Raw genomic sequence first — 23,304 nt, 5'->3', positions numbered from 1 at the left:
GAATATTTTATGTTCCTATTAATTATCTTCTCTGTTATGGCAAAGAATTGTATTGCAACACAGCTTTCAACTGGTTTTACACTGTCTTAAAGCTTTTGATTGAGCTAAATTGATTTAATCTTTATCTCTAACATCTAGCTACGTTCTTCAAAAAGTATCATTTTCCAATCCATGTAAAAACAAATCGCTTTTTATTCTACTTCTGTGATAGTAACGACATTTAAAATCATATTTATCGTTAATTGACCTTGAAGTTTTTACTAAAAATGTCGGCAAAGTTTGTGTTGGTGTTATACAATTGTAGGAAAATTTTGCCATATAAGTTGGCAAGTTTTTTGAACAAACATGGCTTATTGAAAACAAACGAAGATTAACATTTTCTAATTTACATATTTTCATGTATCGTATACTAAATTTTGTAACATTAAAATGGTACTCTTCATTTTGACATCTTTAAGGCCAATATTTCTATTCTATCTTGAAGAAAGACGGGTTACAAGTATAATGATGTTTTAAAACTCGCTTATTTTCTAATACCTAGTTTACATTGTCTCCTGTGAACGCAAATAAACGTATGCTTGTTCATTTACAGATTTGAAAACTCAACATTTTCAGAAATGGAAAACGACGTTGAGCATACAGAAGGTAACATAAAATACCCCAATGCTCACGTATAATTATATAGGTAAATTATATTGCCGACACTTCACGACACTATTTATTCGTGTGTCATAAATAGTGACGTAATATGAACATTCTTTGGTCGATAGTTCAGTAAATGATGTTCATTTCATGGAGATTGATAACATTTATTTAACTGAAGACAAAATTATTTTTACAATGTACATTCATGTGCTACATTGTAATTTTGTTTTGTACCTTGCTTTTCCTTTCAATTGGTTTTACTACATGCAGTTTTCTGTTATCCCAGTTCATCTGTCTGTACAGTTGTAAATTAAGTCACACTAGTCATGAATATTTTTACGCTCCATTTTTTATAATTGTAGTCAAAGAACTCAGAATACGATATGACTAATTTATGTTTGTATTAATTATTTCTTCTGTTAATTTGTCATAAATTTTTCTGAAAATGAGATAATCATAAATTACTTGTTGAACCTGTCGTGTAAGAGAGAAATGACTGTTTATTTTTCAATTTCATAGGGTCTTACATTTCTATGCCGTATGTAGGTAAGTACTAAAACAATACTTATGACAAATGTTTTTGGGCAATTTTCTCTACATGAGTCAAACTGTCACCATAAAACGTACAAATGTGCATAATATTATTTTCATTGGGATTTTTCACATTGCAAATGGAAAGGAGACTTTGTTTTAAATAGTCACGGTAGTATAGTACGGAGTGTCATCAATATTTTTACACTCCTCGACTTATAATTGTAGTCAAAGAGCTCTAAATTGTTTTATTTCCCATTCTTACTATTACAATTCAATGCTTTCTAACGCAAAATTCTGATGTCTGAATTTCGCTTTCATTATTTAAAATCAGGTTTTTACGACAATAAAATTAGAATAATTGAATAAAGTTCATTATTTTTAAGAAAATATGTTGTCCCTAACCATATCCTTGCAATTTTTTAGCGATAAGAAAATCAACTGTTAATTAGTTAATCTTTCATTCCGTAAATATTGAAATAACATTTTCCTGGAGGTCATGAGATTTACTGATGATGAATCGTTATATATAAAGCATAAGTAACAAAAATATTTAATTTCATTGCACGAACAATAACCTCCATTGTTGTAAATGAAGATTAGTATTATGAAAACTACGAAACAAGCTATTATTGTTTCTTTAATCCAACTATAAACGACCACAATTATTAACTTTGATAATAAAACGACAAAAGTCTGCCACATTACTATAACTTCTCCATGGTAGTATATTTTATGGATATGGTTAGCCTAAAGGTGTTATCAAATAATGTGCATGTCATGAATAATTTACATGGAAACGTTGCTTCTTAAATATGTCCAATTTCAAGTCTTTACCCAAATTTTTTTTACATAATTTTATTTCTTTTGTTATATCAGTCGTATTTTGCACCGTTTCATGTTATTTATTGTAATTTTGTTTCTTTTCCTGTGAACAATGAAATACACATAGTGCATGACCAGGCCTGCATGCATGTGATCCAAAATCAATCTAGGTGTTTTATACACTTGCATTTTTCCTTATTAAATACCTTTAAACAAGGCAAAGCAACTACAAGTCATTATATCGTTCGACACTGTACATACATGTAATATGATCACTATATTGAAAAAAATTACTTTTTTATATCACGCAACTAAAATACGATTGGTACATTAAAGTTTTATTTTGTACTCCTCTCAACTTGTTTACCCAGAAAAATTCAAATACTCGAGTTTATTTTTGCTAAGTGGTAAAATATCACAATTTTACGTTTGCGATAACCTAAGGACAGTTTGACGATGATATTACTAAATTGGAGACCTGGTCTTATGAGATATATTAAAACTAAAGTATGCGTACTGTAACTTTAGTTGATAATGATGTGGCTGCATGTGCCGCTGTGGATTTAGCAGGAATTTAGCGTAGATTCTTTCCATCTCGGTTATGACGCACTACGTAAAGCCTAATGTGAATGTTCAATATATTGGTAGTTAGTTGTTCTTTATAGGCTGCAATTGGTGTATTCTTTGGTTGGTAAAACTCTCCTTTACTAAAGATTGCTTTTTCCAATTTTCATTTTTTAACACAGTGTTTCAATATCTTTAATACTCTTTGGCAAACCGGTTTTAAACGTTTTGTTTGTAATTTTATAATGAACATTAGAGCCCAGCTTATTGAAATTATATGAATTGTTGTTGCAAAATAAGAATGTAATAAAGGATTTTTATTAATTTTATTGACGTTTCATCGAAACACGCGACATCTTCAGAATATTGGTATAAAGTTGCAAAATAAAAATAAAATTAGCTACAGTATTTACAATGTAGAATAAATTAAGTAGTAATTGAGAGATTAACCAATCATAGGAGGGCTAGAAGAATGACAACCCAGCTCTTTGAAGGAAAGAAATCGGACGGTCGGCAACAAGAACGGAACATAAAGTGAAGTGATAAGTGCGGGAAAGCAGACGAGCAGAGTTTAGTTAGTTGTGTTGGAACTTGAACAGCGTGTTTACAAGTAAAAGCATGCTAAAATGCATGTTGTTTTCGGTAGTGTCAACGTCTGTGTTATTGGTATCAGTGTTAGATGTGGCGAAAATGCGGCTTAAAATCGGATTCCGAAACTCCTGAGATCTCCTGTAGTTTTCAAATTTACGTGTCAATGCGGAGCTTTGTATGGGCCAAACACGGCGATACTTTCATCCACGAATCTCAGAACATTTGGTAGTCTCGCCTTTGACGGGAAGAAATGCAAAACAACTCCGTTGTCCAGTATCTATAAAGATTGTAATGAAACAGGACATATCTCCTTTCCTGAAAATTTTCCATAATATCCTCTTCTCATTCTACTTTAAATCTCGAACCATTAGTTCGTGAAAGCTAACTTATTTCGAATCTTCAACCCTTCTTATTTTTGCAATGGTAATTCAAATTATTGCAATAAGCTGGGTTCTAATGTCTATTATAAGATTTTATTTCCCGCCTGGAAAATCTATTGTTTTTGTTTGTTCATGACGTTTGTATCAGGATAAGACAGATTGCATTGAAATTCATCCACCATTCTTCCACCTCCTCCTCCGTTTTTGATTTTAGCATTTGACTTTACCTTTCATTTGTGAATGTTGAAATAAGTTTGTTTGTTTTAAGATAATTACAGTTTTATATAACGGTGACTGTGAATTAGTCGAACTGTCAAGTGTAATATTGTTTTATTGTTTATTTTTCATAATGTAGAACTGACGATAATTCAAACACTTGAATGTTGGTATAATCCTTCTGTACATTACAAAATAATGAAAGTTTATGGCTATTGACATAATTGCAATAATAAGTCATACAAAGTATAAGTTTTTATTAAGCCTTTAATGACCGAGCGCGAGGTCTATACGGAGAAATAACGGACCGAAGGGCGAGGTTTGTACAAAAAGACAGAGGTCAGATATTTCTCAGTAAAAAACCGAGAAAGTGAGGTTGTTAAAAGGATTATTATATGGCATTATTTAACCTGAAACGAAGCTTTTGCAAAATTAAATATTATTTTCATTACAAATTAATTTACATTAATGCAACTAAAATATGAATGGTTCGTTAAACTTCTATTTTGTATATTTCTCTATCCGTTCGTTTACCCAATGAATATTCAAATACCCGAGTTTATTCTTTGCTAAGTGATTCAAATTTTACAACTAAGTTAGTGTTATTGTCAATTTCAGTTAACTTTTCAAATGGCGGTTGCCAAGTTACCTTCTAATGTTGCCAACTACATTTCCAAATATGGAATATTCGATATGAACTTGTCAACTTGAGTTGACAAGTTGTGTACTTGAGGATCGTGACTAAAACACCACACGAGTACATACGAGTACATACGAGTAACATACGAGTACATACGAGTGACATACGAGTACATACGAGTAATATACAAGTACATACGAGTGACATACGACTATTTTCTGGTCAACAAATGAGAAACAACAATTTCTTCAATACATTGATATTTGCGTTTATTTTCCTTGTATTTGTGGACTTTGGGGCAACCATTTGATGGATTTAAATGCTGAAAAGGTATTTTACTTTCATACTACATTCATTTGTATGTTTTAGTTGAATTTGTTATAGATATTTTGTCGATGCGATTTGCCAGTATTTGAGCGCTTTTGACACACTTTCACCTAGGAAATACATAATTATGAAAGCGATTAAATAAACAACGTATAAATAATGCTTTCAAAACGTGCTATATGAAATAAATGTACATCATATATATTTGAATTAAATGAGAGTTGCACTGTGTTACGTATATATATCATATTATGCGTACAATTTCAGCTTACTTTTAATGTTTTTAAAGTTCTAGCTGATATAATTCAGTCTTTAACTGAAAAATCAGTATCTTAAAGACCAAAATGAATGTATAATCGCTTTCATAAATATGTATTTCCTAGGTGAAAGTGTGTCAAAAGCGCTCAAATACTGGCAAATCGCATCGACAAAATATCTATAACAAATTCAACTAAAACATACAAATGAATGTAGTATGAAAGTAAAATACCTTTTCAGCATTTAAATCCATCAAATGGTTGCCCCAAAGTCCACACAAATACAAGGAAAAATAAACGCAAATATCAATGTATAGAAGAAATTGTGTTGTTTCTCATTTGTTCACCAGAAAATAGTCGTATGTCACTCGTATGTACTCGTATGTACTTGTATGTACTCGTATGTCACTGTATGTACTCGTATGTTACTCGTATGTACTTGTATGTCACTCGTATGTACTCGTATGTTACTCGTATGTACTCGTATGTACTCGTATGTACTCGTGTGGTGTTTTAGTCACGATCTGTACTTGAGTACTGAAGTTGTGTACTTGAGCACTGAAGTTGTGTACTTGAGTACAGAAGTTGTGTACTTGAGTACTGAAGTTGTGAACTAAAGTTGAGAAGTACTAGCAAACGCGAAAGGTCTTTGTACCCTGTAGACATTTGGCAATGAATCCGTTCAGTAAGCAAAGAAAAGCTTTACCAATAGAAGTAAGAAATGAAATACTTGAAATGTGGTTAAATAACGAGTGTTTGATAAACATTTCGAAACAACTAAACCTACCGTATAAGACTATATCAAATATAATAGATCTATGGGTAGACACTGGTTCTATTGCACCTCGCCAGAGCGAACGTGATGTTCGAACCACGCGTACAGATGACGTTATTGCATACACTGAATATCTAAAAATTAATAAACCATCTATTTACGCAAAAGAGATTCAGCAACACCTAGAAAATAACAAAGTTTGCCTTCCAGCAAACATACCTAGTAGGTTATCCATTAGTAGAATTTTGAATAAAGATCTTGGTTACTCTTACAAGATAATAAGTCAAATTCCTCGAGAGACAGAACGGCCGGGCATTATGGAGAAGTTAGAACCTTACCTAGCAAATATTTCATTGATTGATTGCAACCGTATGCATTTCTTTTATAAGTCGTCTGTAGTTGTTACGATTGGCAACAGACGTCGAGAGCACAGTATGCAGGGTACTCCTGTATTTGAAATCCAACGATACGCCAACGATACGCTTCTAGTACCACATTTACTGTAAATTTATTACATAATGTAAACGGCGTATCACATTATAACACTCTTAGAAGGCCGTCAAACGGATTAGAATTGCTAAAGCTTTTCCTTGTTTACTGAACGGATTCATTGCCAAGTGTCTACAGGGTACAAAGACCTTTCGCGTTTGCTAGTACTTCGCAACTTTAGTTCACAACTTCAGTACTTAAGTACACAACTTCAGTACTCAAGTACACAACTTGTCAACTCAAGTTTACAATTTCATATGGAATATTCCATACTTGGAAATATAACTGGCAACATTAGAAAGTTACTTAGCAACCGCCATTTGAAAAGTTAACTGAAATCCACAGTAACCTGAGGACAGTTTGACGATCGTAGGGCCATACTATTTATTAGTATTGATAATGTTTATTGTTGTTTATGTGTCTTTGTTTTAGTAAATTGAAGAAAGTTAATTAATTTTAGGAAGTTTTATGTCTCTATACAGTTATATGTTTTTTAACTTTAAGATAGTCAATTTGGCCTTTCTTGTGTTAATGTGAAAATAAAATTTGTTTTTCTTTATTTGCAGTACTTTGGTATGCGGATGGTGTGTATGGTTATTCATGTACGGCAATATAACAATGTATTAGTAAAGAATAGTTTTATTAGTAAAAAGTTATTTTTCCCCCTTAATAAGGTAAGGTTCAATAAAACATTCACATTCCCAACATTTTTTTTGCAACATTAAATATTATTTTCATTACAAATTAATTTACATTAATGCAACTGGAATACATATATTTTGTGCTTAGTTAACCTTTTATTTCTTAAATGTTGAAATAATATTTTGTTGGAGGTCATGCAATTTACTGTTGATGAATCTTAATATATAAAGCATAAATGACAAAAATATTCAGAAAAATAAAGATATTGGAAATTCTTTCTTTAGCAAAGTGCATAAGCTTATACAATTCATGCACAATCACGAATTTCCTTTTTTTAATTTAATCACATGAACAATAATCTCCATAATTGTAATTGATGTTACATGTTATTTATTGCAACTTTGTTTCTTTTCCTGTAAACAATGAAATACATAGTGCATGCCCAGGGTACTGCATGTACGTCGACTTGACCTGTCTTATGTAATTATAAAAATACTTTTTATTTTTTTCTAGGTTTAGTATACCTTCTTTTGAGTTTTCATTGGTTAGTATGATCGTGCACAGCTATATACTACATATGAAAGATTATATATAATACATAAATGATGGGTAGTTTTACAAGTAAGAAGTTAATTTTTTTCCTTAACAAAGTAAGGTTCAATAAATATTTAGGTAAACAACATTCTTTTTGCAAAATTAAATATTATTTTCATTACAAATTATTTTACAATAATGCAACTGGAATACAATATATTTCGTGCTTAGATATTGTCGATTTCAGTTAACTTTTCAAATGGCGGTTGCCAAGTTACTTTCTAATGTTGCCAGTTACATTTCCAAATACGAAATATTCGATATGAACTTGTGAACTTAAGTTCACAAGTTGTGTACTTGAGTACTGAAGTTGTGAACTAAAGTTGCGAAGTACTAGCAAACGCGAAAGGTCTTTGTACCCTGTAGACATTTAGCAATGACTCCGTTCAGTAAGCAAGGAAAAGCTTTACCAATAGAAGTGAGAAATGAAATACTTGAAATGTGGTTAAATAACGAGCGTTTGACAAACATTTCGAAACAACTAAACCTACCGTATAAGACTATATCAAATACAATAGATCTCTGGGTAGACACTGGTTCTATTGCACCTCGCCAGAGCGAACGTGATGTTCGAACCACGCGTACAGATGACGTTATTGCATACACTGAATATCTAAAAATTAATAAACCATCTATTTACGCAAAAGAGACTTAACAACACCTAGAAAATAACAAAGTTTGCCTTCCAGCAAACATACCTAGTAGGTCATCCATTAGTAGAATTTTGAATAAAGATCTTGGTTACTCTTACAAGATAATAAGTGAAATTCCTCGAGAGACAGAACGGCCGGCCATTATGGAGAAGTTAGAAGCTTACCTAGCAAATATTTCATTCATTGATTGCAACCGTATGCATTTGTTTGATGAGTCGTCTGTAGTTGTTACGATTGGCAACAGACGTCGAAAGCACAGTATGCAGGGTACTCCTGCATTTGAAATCCAACGATACGCTTCTACTGCCACATTTACTGTAAATTTATTACATAATGTAAACGGCGTATCACATTATAACACTCTTAGAGGGCTGTCAAACGGATTAGAAATTCTAAAGCTTTTCCTTGTTTACTGAACGGATTCATTGCCAAATGTCTACAGGGTACAAAGATCTTTCGCGTTTGCTAGTACTTCCAAACTTTAGTTCACAACTTCAGTACTTAAGTACACAACTTCAGTACTCAAGTACACAACTTGTTAACTCAAGTTTACAATTTCATATCGAATATTCCATATTTGGAAATATAACTGCAACATTAGAAAGTTACTTGGCAACCGCCATTTGAAAAGTTAACTGAAATCCACAGTAACCTGAGGACAGTTTGATGATCGTAGGGCCATACTATTTATTAGTATTGATAATGTTTATTGTTGTTTATGTGTCTTTGTTTTTAGTAAATTGAAGAAAGTTAATTAATTTTATGAAGTTTTTATGTGTCTATACAGTTATAAGTTTTTTGACTTTAAGATAGTCAATTTGGCCTTTCTTGTGTTAATGTGAAAATAAAATTTGTTTTTCTTTATTTGCAGTACTTTGGTATGCGGATGGTGTGTATGGTTATTCATGTACGGCAATATAACAATGTATTAGTAAAGAATAGTTTTATTAGTAAAAAGTTATTTTTCTCCCTTAATAATGTAAGGTTTAATAAAACATTCACATTACCAACATTTTTTTGCAAAATTAAATATTTTTTCATTACAAATTAATTTACATTAATGCACTGGAATACAATATATTTCGTGCTTAGTTAACCTTTTATTTCGTAAATGTTGAATTAATATTTTGTTGGAGGTCATGCAATTTACTGTTGATGAATCTTCATATATAAAGCATAAATGACAAAAATATTCAGAAAAATAAAGATATTAGAAATTCTTTCTTTAGCAAAGTGCATAAGCTCATGCATTTCATGTATAATCACGAATTTTCTTTTTTTAATTTAATTGCATGAGCAATAATCTCCATAATTGTAATTGTTATATGTTATTTTATGCAACTTTGTTTCTTTTCCTGTAAACAATGAAATACATAGTGCATGCCCAGGGTATTGCATGCACGTCGACTTGACCTGTCTTATGTAATTATAAAAATACTTTTTATTTTTTCTAGTTCTAAGAAGCCTTTATGATGTATGTTGCATTGGTTAGTATGATCGTGCACAGCTATATACTACTTATGAAAGATTGTATATAATACATAAATGATGGGTAGTTTTACAAGTAAGAAGTTAATTTTTTTCCTTAACAAAGTAAGGTTCAATGAATATTTAGGTAAACAACATTCTTTTTGCAAAGTTAAGTATTTTCATTACAAATTAATTTACATTAATGCAACTGGAATACAATATATTTCGTGCTTAGATATTGTCGATTTCAGTTAACTTTTCAAATGGCGGTTGCCAAGTTACTTTCTAATGTTGCCAGTTACATTTCCAAATACGAAATATTCGATATGAACTTGTGAACTTAAGTTCACAAGTTGTGTACTTGAGTACTGAAGTTGTGAACTAAAGTTGCGAAGTACTAGCAAACGCGAAAGGTCTTTGTACCCTGTAGACATTTGGCAATGAATCCGTTCAGTAAGCAAGGAAAAGCTTTACCAGTAGAAGTAAGAAATGAAATACTTGAAATGTGGTTAAATAACGAGTGTTTGACAAACATTTCGAAACCACTAAACCTACCGTATAAGACTATATCAAATACAATAGATCTATGGGTAGACACTGGTTCTATTGCACCTCACCAGAGCGAACGTGATGTTCGAACCACGCGTACAGATGACTTTATTGCATACACTGAATATCTAAAAATTAATAAACCATCTATTTACGCAAAAGAGACTTAGCAACATCTAGAAAATAACAAAGTTTGCCTTCTTGCAAACATACCTAGCAGGTCATCTATTAGTAGAATTTTGAATAAAGATCTTGGTTACACTTACAAGATAATAAGTCAAATTACACGTGAGACAGAACGGCCGGGCGTTATGGAGAAGTTAGAAGCTTAAATAGCAAATATTTCATTGATTGATTGCAACCGTATACATTTCTTTTATGAGTCGTCTGTAGTTGTTACGATTGGCAACAGACGTCGAGGGCACAGTATGCAGGGTACTACTGCATTTGAAATCCAACGATACGCTTCTAGTGCTACATTTACTGTAAATTTATTACATAATGTGAACGGCGTATCACATTATAACACTCTTAGAGGGCCGTCAAACGGATTAGAATTGCTAAAGCTTTTCCTTGCTCACTGAACGGATTCATTGCCAAGTGTCTACAGGGTACAAAGACCTTTCGCATTTGCTAGTACTTCGCAACTTTAGTACACAACTTCAGTACTCAAGTACACAACTTGTCAACTCAAGTTGACAAGTTCATATCGAATATTCCATATTTGGAAATGTAATTGGCAACATTGGAAAGTACGGCAATATAACAATGTATTAGTGAAGAATAGTTTTATTAGTAAAAAGTTATTTTCCCCCCTTAATATGGTAAGGTTCAATAAAACATTCACATTACCAACATTCTTTTTGCAAAATTAAATATTATTTTTATTACAAATTAATTTACATTAATGCAACTGGAATACAATATATTTTGTGCTTAGTTAACCTTTTATTTCGTAAATTTTGAAATAACATTTTGTTGGAGGTCATGCAATTTACTGTTGATGAATCTTCATATATAAAGCATAAATGACAAAAATATTCAGAAAAATAAAGATATTAGAAATTCTTTCTTTAGCAAAGTGCATAAGCTTATACATTTCATGCATAATAACGAATTTCCTTTTTTTAATTTAATCACATGAACAATAATCTCCATAATTGTAATTGATGTTACATGTTATTTATTGCAACTTTGTTTCTTTTCCTGTAAACAATGAAATACATAGTGCATGCCCAGGGTACTGCATGTACGTCGATTTGACCTGTCTTACGTAATTATAAAATACTTTTATTTTTTCTAGGTTTAGTATACCTTCTTTTGGGAGTTTTCATTGGTTAGTATGATCGTGCACAGCTATATACTACATAAGAAAGATTATATATAATACATAAATGATGGGTAGTTTTACAAGTAAGAAGTTAATTTTTTCGTGTGATAAAATTAATGCCCAACATAAAGTTCTGATTAGAGCCATAGAAATAGACCAGAAAAATTGTAAAATTAAATTTATTGTGACGTTTCGTCTTTACTCAAGACATCTTCAGACAAATAATAAATGGGATGTGAAGACAAGATATTATATTTACAAAAGTGTTAAATTACTACTAAAGGAAGCGGTGTCGAATGATTGAATGAAAGAAATGCTAAAGGAAGCGGTGTCAAATGGATACATGATAAGGAAGTTAGGAAGTGAAATAAAGAGAAATTAAAAGAGGTTAAGTGGAATGGAGTTTCCTTGCACATTAAGTGAAGGCTTGTGTTTATTGATTAGAAGGCTTTCATGAATGGAGAGTTCATAAGTATCGTTGGAAGAGGAGATTATTTTAAAGTCGTCTGTTGGGTGTGTGTCCAGTGTTAATGTGAGAAAGAATGCTTGATGATGCAGGGTGGAAACTTGGTTGCCTGTAAGGGGATATTCCCGTCTGAAAATCTGGTGTGTAGATGACGTGGTTTGACCCACATACGAGGCGTTGCAGCTTCGACACTTGAATAAATATACTACACCAGATCTCAGAGGCGTGGGAATTTTGTCCTTAAAGGGGAAGAAAGAAGAGATACGTTGAGAAGGGCGGAAAACAAATTTAATGGATATATGTGAAGGCTGCAGCACAAAGGCTATTGATTTGTGTGCGAATTTGAAGGAGTGTATGCCGGTGAAAGGAAGACAGAATTAGATGGGCATTTTTGAGCAGTCAAGACAGGTGGTTTAGGGCAAAGGTGTTGTTAAGGAAGCGACGTGTGATTTGGTCAATTATACGTGAAGGAAAACCGTTTTGGTGAGTGACTTTCTGGTAAATTGAGTTGTGTATGAAAATTTCGTAAGTAGAGCAAAGATTGAAGATGCGGTGAAGTAAGCAGGAGACTAATGAAAGTTTGTAAGTAAGTGGGATGAAGCTGTGGAAGTTAGTGAAAGGCCAGTGAAAGTAGGTTTGCGGTAGACGGAAGTGGTGAATTTTCCATTAGTACGAGAGATATCAATGTCAAGAAATGAGAGCTTTCTGTTGTTCGACTTCAGCTGTGAATGTGATGTTAGGTGTTGTCGGTTCAGATATTCAAGAAAGAGAGGGACGTGATCGGAGGAATGAAATAGTAAAAACAGTCGTCAACGTAGCGTCGGTAAAGTAGTGGTTTGAATGAAGAAGGACATTTATTGAGCCAGGATTTTCGTGAAAGGACATGAATATATCAGCAAAGAGAGGGCCCAATGGACTGCCCATAGCCACACCATCAATTTGCTGGTACATTTCCCGTTAAAGATAAAGTGACAGTTCTTAACAGCTAGAGAGAGTAGTTTTTCAAATTCTGTTGCAGTGAGTCCGTTGAAGTACTGGTGGTTGTTAAAATGCTTTTGGATATTATGTGGATGGTTTCGTCGACAGGTATGTTAGTAAATAGGGATACGACATCAAAACTAGCAAGGACAACATTACTGGAGTTGATATCGCAGTTTAGGATTTCTTCAACAAACGAAAAAGAGTCTTTGATGATGAGGTTGCTTATAGTGAAGGGTTTTAGGAGTGGGATGAAAACTTTGCTAGTTTATCAATAGGTATATTATATGGCCTTCCTAAAATACATAAATGTAACATCCCTCTCAGACCCATTCTATCCTCCATTAATCACTATTCGTATACCCTAACATCACATTCACAGCTGAAGTCGAACAAAACAGAAAGCTCTCATTTCTTGACATTGATATCTCTCGTACTAATGGAAAATTCACCACTTCCGTCTACCGCAAACCTACTTTCACTGGCCTTTTCACTAACTTCCACAGCTTCATCCCACTTACTTACAAACTTTCATTAGTCTCCTGCTTACTTCACCGCATCTTCAATCTTTGCTCTACTTACGAAAATTTTCATACACAACTCGAATTTACCAGAAAGTCACTCACCAAAAACGGTTTTCCTTCACGTATAATTGAGCAAATCACACGTCGCTTCCTTAACAACACCTTTGCCCCTAAACCACCTGTCTTGACTGCTCAAAAAATGCCCATCTATTTCTGTCTTCCTTTCACCGGCATACACTCCCTTCAAATTCGCACACAAATCAATAGCCTTTGTGCTGCAGCCTTCCCACATATATCCATTAAATTTGTTTTCCGCCCTTCTCAACGTATCTCTTTCTTCCCTTTAAGGACAAAATTCCCACGCCTCTGAGATCTGGTGTAGTATATTTATTCAAGTGTCGAAGCTGCAACGCCTCGTATGTGGGTCAAACCACACGTCATCTACACACCAGATTTTCGGAGCACTTGGGAATATCCCCCCTTACAGGCAACCAAGTTTCCCACCCTGCATCATCAAGCATTCTTTCTCACATTAACACAACTGGACACACACCCAACTTAGACGACTTTAAAATAATCTCCTCTTCCAACGATACTTATGAACTCTCCATTCATGAAAGCCTTCTAATCAATAAACACAAGCCTTCACTTAATGTGCAAGGAAACTCCATTCCACTTAACCTCTTTTAATTTCTCTTTATTTCACTTCCTAACTTCCTTATCATGTATCCATTGGACACCGCTTCCTTTAGCATTTCTTTCATTCAATCATTCGACACCGCTTCCTTTAGTAGTAATTTAACACTTTTTGTAAATATAATATCTTGTCTTCACATCCCATTTATTATTTGTCTGAAGATGTCTTGAGTAAAGACGAAACGTCACAATAAATTTAATTTTACAATTTTTTTGGTCTATTTCTATGGCTCTAATCAGAACTTTATGTTGGGCATTAATTTTTATAACACGACTTCGATTTCCGCTCGGCAAGTCTCTCGCTACAATGTTAATTTTTTTCCTTAACAAAGTAAGGTTCAATAAATATTTAGGTAAACAACATTCTTTTTGCAAAATTAAATATTATTTTCATTACAAATTATTTTACAATAATGCAACTGGAATACAATATATTTCGTGCTTAGATATTGTCGATTTCAGTTAACTTTTCAAATGGCGGTTGCCAAGTTACTTTCTAATGTTGCCAGTTACATTTCCAAATACGAAATATTCGATATGACCTTGTGAACTTAAGTTCACAAGTTGTGTACTTGAGTACTGAAGTTGTGAACTAAAGTTGCGAAGTACTAGCAAACGCGAAAGGTCTTTGTACCCTGTAGACATTTGGCAATGAATCCGTTCAGTAAGCAAGGAAAAGCTTTACCAATAGAAGTAAGAAATGAAATACTTGAAATGTGGTTAAATAACGAGCGTTTGACAAACATTTCGAAGCAACTAAACCTACCGTATAAGACTATATCAAATATAATAGATCTCTGGGTAGACACTGGTTCTATTGCACCTCGCCGGAGCGAACGTGATGTTCGAACCACGCGTACAGATGACGTTATTGCATACACTGAATATCTAAAAATTAATAAACCATCTATTTACGCAAAAGAGATTCAGCAACACCTAGAAAATATCAAAGTTTGCCTTCCAGCAAACATACCTAGCCGGTCATCCATTAGTAGAATTTTGAATAAAGATCTTGGTTACTCTTACAAGATAGTAAGTCAAATTCCTCGAGAGACAGAACAGCCGGACGTTATGGAGAAGTTAGAAATTTACGTAGCAAATATTTCATTGATTGCAACCGCATGCAGTTCTTTGATGAGTCGCCTGTAGTTGTTACGAGTGGCAACAGACGTCGAGGGCACAGTATGCAGGGTACTCCTGCATTTGAAATCCAACGATACGCTTCTAGTGCTACATTTACTGTAATTTATTACATAATGTGAACGGCGTATCACATTATAACACTCTTAGAGGGCCGTCAAACGGATTAGAATTGCTAAAGCTTTTCCTTGCTTACAGAACGGATTCATTGCCAAGTGTCTACAGGGTACAAAGACCTTTCGCATTTGCTAGTACTTCGCAACTTTAGTTCACAACTTCAGTAGTTAAGTACACAACTTCAGTACTCAAGTACACAATTTGTCAACTCAAGTTGACAAGTTCATATCGAATATTCCATAATTGGAAATGTAATTGGCAACATTAGAAAGTACGGCAATATAACAATGTATTAGTAAAGAATAGTTTTATTAGTAAAAAGTTATTTTTCCCTTAATAAGGTAAGGTTCAATAAAACATTCACATTACCAACATTGTTTTGCAAAATTAAATATTATTTTATTACAAATTAATTTACATTAATGCAACTGGAATACAATATATTTCGTGCTTAGTTAACCTTTTATTTCTTAAATGTTGAAATAATATTTTGTTGGAGGTCATGCAATTTACTGTTGATGAATCTTCATATATAAAGCATAAATGACAAAAATATTCAGAAAAATAAAGATATTAGAAATTCTTTCTTTAGCAAAGTGTATAAGCTTATACATTTCATGCATAATAACGAATTTCCTTTTTAATTTAATCACATGAACAATAATCTCCATAATTGTAATTGATGTTACATGTTATTTATTGCAACTTTGTTTCTTTTCCTGTAAACAATGAAATACATAGTGCATGCCCAGGGTACTGCATGTACGTCGACTTGACCTGTCTTATGTAATTATAAAAATACTTTTATTTTTTCTAGGTTTAGTATACCTTCTTTTGAAGTTTTCATTGGTTAGTATGATCGTGCACAGCTATATACTACATATGAAAGATTATATATAATACATAAATGATGGGTAGTTTTACAAGTAAGAAGTTAATTTTTTTCCTTAACAAAGTAAGGTTCAATAAATATTTAGGTAAACAACATTCTTTTTGCAAAATTAAATATTATTTTCATTACGAATTATTTTACAATAATGCAACTGGAATACAATATTATGGTGTATGAAATGAATTTTTGTATCTTTCCTAGTTTTCTTTGAAAGGTTTTGTCCAACAATTGTTCATAGAATGAGTAATTATCTACTCAACATAAAATCTTTGATTCTAATTTATATTACTCTGCTAAATATCGTTTAATCGTTTCAAAACTAGGCTCCAATAATTTTCAAGAGCCAACATTAAAAGAATCTGAAACTGATCCATCGATGAAAAAAGATAACGGTATTTATGCAGACTTTTGTTAATTAAGATATCATAGTAGCTATCACCATCCTTAGACGGGAAACCTAGACAAATCACTGAATCCTGGTTAGCTTGGATCATATAAACAGCTCTTAAGTATTTAAATTTTGCAATTTTAACTTTGTGATAACCTTCTGAATTTTTGTTTTATTAAATTGGAAAAATATCAATTAATTTTAGGAAGCTTTTATGTCTATATAGTCTCAGTTTTTAACAATATAGTTAAAACAGTCAACTTGACGTGTCTTATGCAATTGCAAAAATAATTTTTATTTTTCTCTACTTGCAGAAATTAAGCGACTTAGCGAAGGTTAGTATGTTCAAAACAGACACTTACGGTGTTTGCACAGGCTGGCTTTACTCAAATGTAATCTTTATTGCCTTTTGAAATGTTAAGTACAAACAAGAATGCAATGTAACCATTGAGATTCGTTTATATCTTCCTTATTCACATACTTTTGTTAACGGTCAAAATATGAGATGTAATGAAGAGTGAAATAACTCAGCAAGTATTCCTTTTATCTTGCTATGATATATTAACCGTGTAATGTAATGCATTAATTTCCAGCTTCTTACGAAAAGATATCTTTGCCATTTCCCATGAGTGACAACGACTATGACGACATTGACAAAGCTCCTTCTACAGCAGTACTAGGTAAGAAATTGTATTTTGTTAGCAAACATTTGGACAAGCATCTTACCTTCCCTTTAAAAGTCAAACACAAACATAAGAGTCGTTTATATCATGCGTATCATTCATACGTTTGTAAAGGGTCAGATAAGAGAGTTTTAGAAATTTTTCATCATACTGTAATGTTATTTAATTGCATTGCAAGAAATTAATTTGATTTATCTATTAGATGATAACAGTGAAGTCACCATTGGTGTTTCGCCTTCCACATCAAAACCTGGTAAGCAAAAGATTTTTGTTAGCCAACATTTGCCCAAACATTTCCATGTTTTTCAACGCTAAATACAAACAATAATTTATAACCTGATAAATTAATTTTGAAAGGTATCGTTATATGTAGCCAACTAAAAATCTTTTAATTCAAAAATAATGCAAATGTTGTGGATCATAATCATGTTAAAATTTTAAACTTTGTAAACATAGAAAATTGATCAATATGTATAGCAAGTGAAAACTGGCTATGATGCTAAAAGTGAATTGTGAAAACCATCATGATCAACGTGTCAGTTACATGTATACGTTACACGTACATAAATTAACTTAAATAGAATATTGTTGAAAACATCCTTTTAAAACATATTAATTGATTATTGGAAGCAAGTAAAAGCCAATAATTATGTTAACGAATACATAGTTTCATGTAGCGTTTATGTGGTAGCTAGATGCCCTGATGTTGGATCTAAGTTATTCGTTTCCTTTAACTTTTTTTGTGACAAATAACTGTTTCAAGAGATATTTATGATGTGTTATGAAAAAGTAAATTATTAGTTTTACGGAAAAACTTGCAATAAAACCCACGTTGTTCCACCCAAAAGATTAGAAACCACAAAGTAAGGTAGTTCAACTCACTGGTTCAACTCCCTCTTTGCAAACACGCGGTATTAGCATAACCATGCATGTAATATTTGCAAGACCGAATAACATACAATAAATGGTTACGTAAATGCAAATTCTAAATAAATTATGGCTCGCTGAAAGGTTTAAGAAGGAGTGTGCTACGTCCTGGAACCAGCTTTATTGTGTCTTTATTGGATCAAATATCCCAAAGTTTTAGTCAGACCGACATTTTTCGTCTTTTATCCGTTTGTAGACCGACTTTTTATTCATATTTTACAAAAGCTGGGTAGTGTAACATGTGATATACACTTTTGTTTTCTTTATCATGTGTTTAGATGCAGATGATAATTTGGATGAACACTTTTGGATGAACCCAAGCTTTTTAGAAGGTAACCTTAAAAACATTAGGTTCTTTAATTCTCCGAACTCTTTTCACCTCGACAGGTGCTTTCATCTTTGATTTTTCAATCTCAATGTTTCCGCATTTAAAGGAAACTGTCCTGCATATTTACATAAGATCGTTACACTAGAATATTTGCATAAGATCGTTAAATATAAGCAAAGCCGATGTGGTCAGCAAAAAACTAAAATGCATGCCAAAAAAGGTTTTTTATGAAAATGCTCTTTGTGACTTAGATATTGGTTTGAGTCGTTTAAAAAATAACAAGCGTTGTTTTAAAATGTCAGCGTTTTGACAGATTGCTATTTTAACTACTTCCGTTATAATGGTGCAAAAAAATAAATTTTAAAAGATTTACTCATTCCTATCATGTTGCCATTTTACGACGGTGAGATACTCAACTGGGAATCGAATGCAAAACATAAATATAAACTTTGTGCTAGGGATTAATGATGGTTGTCTTAATGCAGAAAAGAGTGTGGAATTAGGATACCTTTGTGAATTTTTGTTTATATATCCGTGTTTATAAACCTGCAACATTCTTAATAAATCAAAGCGTTCTCAACTTTCACTGTGTTGCACACGACGATAATAAAATTTTTGTTTTCAAAATTGATTGTACAAACTATATGCTTGTCTACAATAACCTTAAAAATATAATGATAGCTATGTATAAAAATACTTTCATTTGTTTCCACATATTACATCATTACTCATGTGACGACCAATATCTTGAGCCATGGTTATTTTCCTTGTAATGAATACAGAAAAAAACATGTTATTGTTGAAGAGAAAAACCAATCAAAATACTTTTATAATGGAAAATTGTAATTTGTGGGTCTGTAATTTTATATTTTCTTATATTTATAGTCGGTGTGGTATTATGCTGCGACCAAATCTTAAAAGAAGCCCATACATTAACATTGTTCATAGTTCATGATAAAGAGCCCATTAAATTGTTTTGTTGTGTTATAAATGAAACAAAAATGCTCTAGTTTCTTGTCACTATAACTATATAATATTTTAATATTATTTTATTATTTATTTTTCATAATGCAGAAGAGGGAAAACAACGTTTGGAAGGTTGGTATAACGAATTATTTTCAGTTTCGTAAAGGATTATGATTAATTTTTTACAACTCTCAATTGCTTGAGTTGGAAAATGCTGTGTAAATTTTTAATGACTATCAAAGAAGCACTCCACATTAACAAAACTAACCCTGACCTCAATGTTCAAGTTTTTAAATTCAATACAATATTTAGTTTATAATACGCTCGGACGCTCCTCATTATATTATCTTATTTCCTTTTTATTGTTCTAATTTATGTATCATATTACTTTTATATAAACCCTGTATCACCTATTATTTCATTCATAATGAAGATGGCATCATGAGATGTCGAAACATGTCTATTTTCAAAAAAGTTGTCGTGTATATTAAATGTGTAATGACTATTAATTAGGAATGAAAAATTCTTTTCATTGCATGCATAAAACGTCCGTATCTGAACGTAAAGTGCAGCATGTCGTAAGAAACCATCTTAACTATTTCTTATTGTTCCCAGTTAAAACAAAGTCAGTTATTGAAGGATCATTGCTTTGTAAACATTTGTAGAGATCATTGAGTAAATTCAATTTATTTTAAGAGGATTTTGGTCAGGACATTCAGATACTAAATTTCATGTTTTATGTTAATGTGAAAAGGATGTGTGTTTTATCCTTTGCAGAATTGCTCAATCTAATGTAGCAGATCTAGCGTTTGTCAAAATAAATTATAGATGCTCAATTTTAAATTCAAAATATATTCAAACAAAAACTATTGAATTTGAATTTCAAAAAAATTAAACTTTATCAATGGACTTGCCTCTATGTATTTGGAAATGGAAACATATCCAAGCATGAGCTGCATCAATTTATTTTGACGTACCCTAGATCCGCCACTGGCTTTATTGAGTTAGAGGTTGGTATGGTCATGCAATGAACTAATCGTAGAACGTCGATTATTGCGCGTGAATTGTATGATGACCAACTCATTTCTACCGGAGTAAATGTTATTTCCATATCAAAGTAAAAACATCCGTCTTTTCTTATCCAGAGAAAAACACAGCAATGTTATATGTCATGTGATAATGCCAAAACAAATAAAACTGTGAATTGATGAATTTATGGCATGAATTTATCAGTCCTTTAATCTTTCCTGATATGTACTTCTCCTTTAAGATCAAGAATTTTTGCGCCAACCATGGAAATGTTTTGATAAATCAATAATACATCAGGAAAAGTTTAAAGAGATGGAGGAATATGGACGCAAACATCCAGAAAAAGTTACACTGCTCAGTGAATTGCGTGTAATTTTCATGAAGGAGTTTTTGCTTGGCAAGGGAAGTGATGGAACCCGTGTTTACCTTGCCCTGGGAAACAATGGTTATGGAAAAGCAGTAAAGCGAATACACAAAGATAGCGGCAAAGACTTTGCAAATCGAGAAAAAGAAATTTTTAATGAGTTGAATGCAAGGCGTTCAAATTATGTTGTGAATTTTTGCCATTTAGAAGAGAACTTTGACGAAGAGTATTTGTACATGATATTAGATTTGTGTGAAGAATCGTTAGAGAGTTATGTGAAATCTTCTTCTCTGCAAGATCTTCAAAAAGTCGTTCCTACAATTCTTATGCAGATTTTAAAAGGTTTAGCTGATCTTCACAGTGGTCCGTGTCCTATACTTCATAGGGATTTAAGACCAACAAACGTTCTTCGAGATGTACAAGGAAATTTTTTAATTGCTGACTTTGGAATAAGTCATATGTTATCTAATGAAACTTTGACACATCAAAGCATACAGAGAGGAGCTAAAAATTGGATAGCTCCAGAGTCATATAACGCATCAGATGATACAATTAATAAAGTTCGTTACAAAAAAGAGTCTGACATTATGGTAAGTTCTTGAAGTAGAACTAGAGGTCCAACTACAGCTCAATGTTTTATTTGCATTTATTTAAATATTGCTATTTTGTAGTGACAATTATTTAAATAAAAATAAATTAATTTTTGTTAATCGTGTTACTGTTACAATTGTATGTCCCTTATTTAGATTGCTTTTAATACATATATATGGCTCCAATTCTATTTAGAGAACATTTTTTAGATTTTTTTAAGCTTCACATTTATTGTTGAGTTCTGCAAATCGCAAATAAATTTGATCTTTAAGGTTTTAGTATCCACCACTGACTGTTTATGACAATTTTTTATTGAAAATAGAATGCCGGAATGGTGGCTTATTATGTTGCAACAAAGGGAAAACATCCTTTTGGAATTGAACAGCATAGACTGGACAACATTTTGAATGGAAACCCAGCTGGCTTGAACGAAATCAAGGATGCCACGTTTAAAGACCTTTTATCGTGGATGCTACAGTTAAAACCTGAAGACAGGCCATCTGCCAATGAGGCGTTAAAACACCCTTATCTACAATCAGATGAAGAGAAATTTAGCATGCTGTGTGATATGGGGAACCAACTGGAGGTGAAACATTCACAAAGTCAAAATTCTCCCCCTTCAGATGTTCATAAGCAGTTGCATGGCTCCACAGAATGGATGAAGCGTATCGATGATGAAGTCGTCAAAGATTTGATCAACTTTGAAGTAAACGACAATATAAGAACTCTAAAGTACGAGTCTACATGGGCAGGATGCTTAAGATTTATGCGAAACGTTGACCAACATTGGCAAAATAAGCCTCGTCCGCATCTATCACAATATGTGAAGCAAGGCAATTATAAAGAGTATTTCCTGCAACGTTTTCCTGAACTTCCTCTTCTGGTGCACAAAGTCATTAGGTCACTGGAAAACTAAACCTGATCACAAGAGTAATGAAGAACATCGTGCAATTGTTCAGGATTTGTTTACACTATCTACTCATAAGTTTTATTGTCTCGCTTTTAAATTTAATGACTTTTTATTTAAACACTTTCTCACTCGATACTGAAGTCTTATAATTAATTATGTAATATATACTGTGAAAAATTTTAATCTCCGCAAATGGATATGATTACTTAAAATATTTATAATGGGACTGAAAATATTACTAATTCGAATGTACAGTCATGTAGTGGCAATGTATCCCTCGCAATACATGACATTCATGTTGTTAAATGAATTAAAATTGTATGTGGCTGCTACTCAAAAATATTTAGGTTTTGAGCGTTGGAGATTTACCTCATCGCAGAATACAGCGAGGAGTTAAAATTGGTAACTCCAGTCATATGATCTATCCAGCATCCAATCATCAATGTATCTTGCTACAAGAAACAGTCTGATGTTATGATAAGTGTTTGTTGTAGACATTTAAATGTAGTTGAACTCTGCAAATAACAAATAAAGTCAATTTTTGACGTTTCAGTATCCACCACCACTAACCTTGTAACTGTTATGATGTTTTTTATTGATTTTGGAATGCATGAATAGTAGCTTTTTATGTTGAAACAAATGGAAAACATCGTTTTGTACCTGAACGGTTTTTTATTTTTTCGTAAATGTTTTCAGTATGAAAGCTAGTTGATATTGGCAAATAGTCGAAGTCAATTATTTAAGTAAAACTTTACGCAATGAAATTTGTCAAATTTATTCAATGAAATACAGATGATGTTTCATTTCATTCCAAAGATTTGAGAAAT

The 23,304-nt window shown here is 32.4% G+C and overlaps 2 protein-coding genes across 2 annotated transcripts in view; both read left to right on the top strand.

Annotated features, from left to right (window-relative positions):
• LOC124455575 overlaps positions 1-23,304 on the top strand; it is a 156,514-nt gene that overhangs the window by 90,139 nt on the left and 43,071 nt on the right. The gene's annotated exons all lie outside the window — the stretch shown is intronic.
• Positions 8,889-23,046, top strand: LOC124455581 (serine/threonine-protein kinase/endoribonuclease IRE2-like). The gene is made up of 12 exons (XM_047006232.1): positions 8,889-9,036; positions 9,584-9,616; positions 11,452-11,484; positions 16,217-16,248; positions 16,615-16,683; positions 16,994-17,014; positions 17,273-17,359; positions 17,565-17,615; positions 18,568-18,621; positions 19,692-19,715; positions 20,854-21,566; positions 21,890-23,046. Exons 2-12 carry the CDS (start codon positions 9,606-9,608, stop codon positions 22,481-22,483), a joined length of 1,689 nt encoding a protein of 562 aa, XP_046862188.1. The 5' UTR covers positions 8,889-9,036; positions 9,584-9,605; the 3' UTR covers positions 22,484-23,046.

This window comes from Xenia sp. Carnegie-2017, unplaced genomic scaffold, assembly GCF_021976095.1.
Source record: "Xenia sp. Carnegie-2017 unplaced genomic scaffold, XeniaSp_v1 HiC_scaffold_4, whole genome shotgun sequence".
Taxonomy (NCBI): domain Eukaryota; kingdom Metazoa; phylum Cnidaria; class Anthozoa; order Malacalcyonacea; family Xeniidae; genus Xenia; species Xenia sp. Carnegie-2017.
The sequence above is the reverse complement of the archived record's forward strand: the minus strand, read 5'-3'. Positions and strand labels throughout refer to the sequence as shown.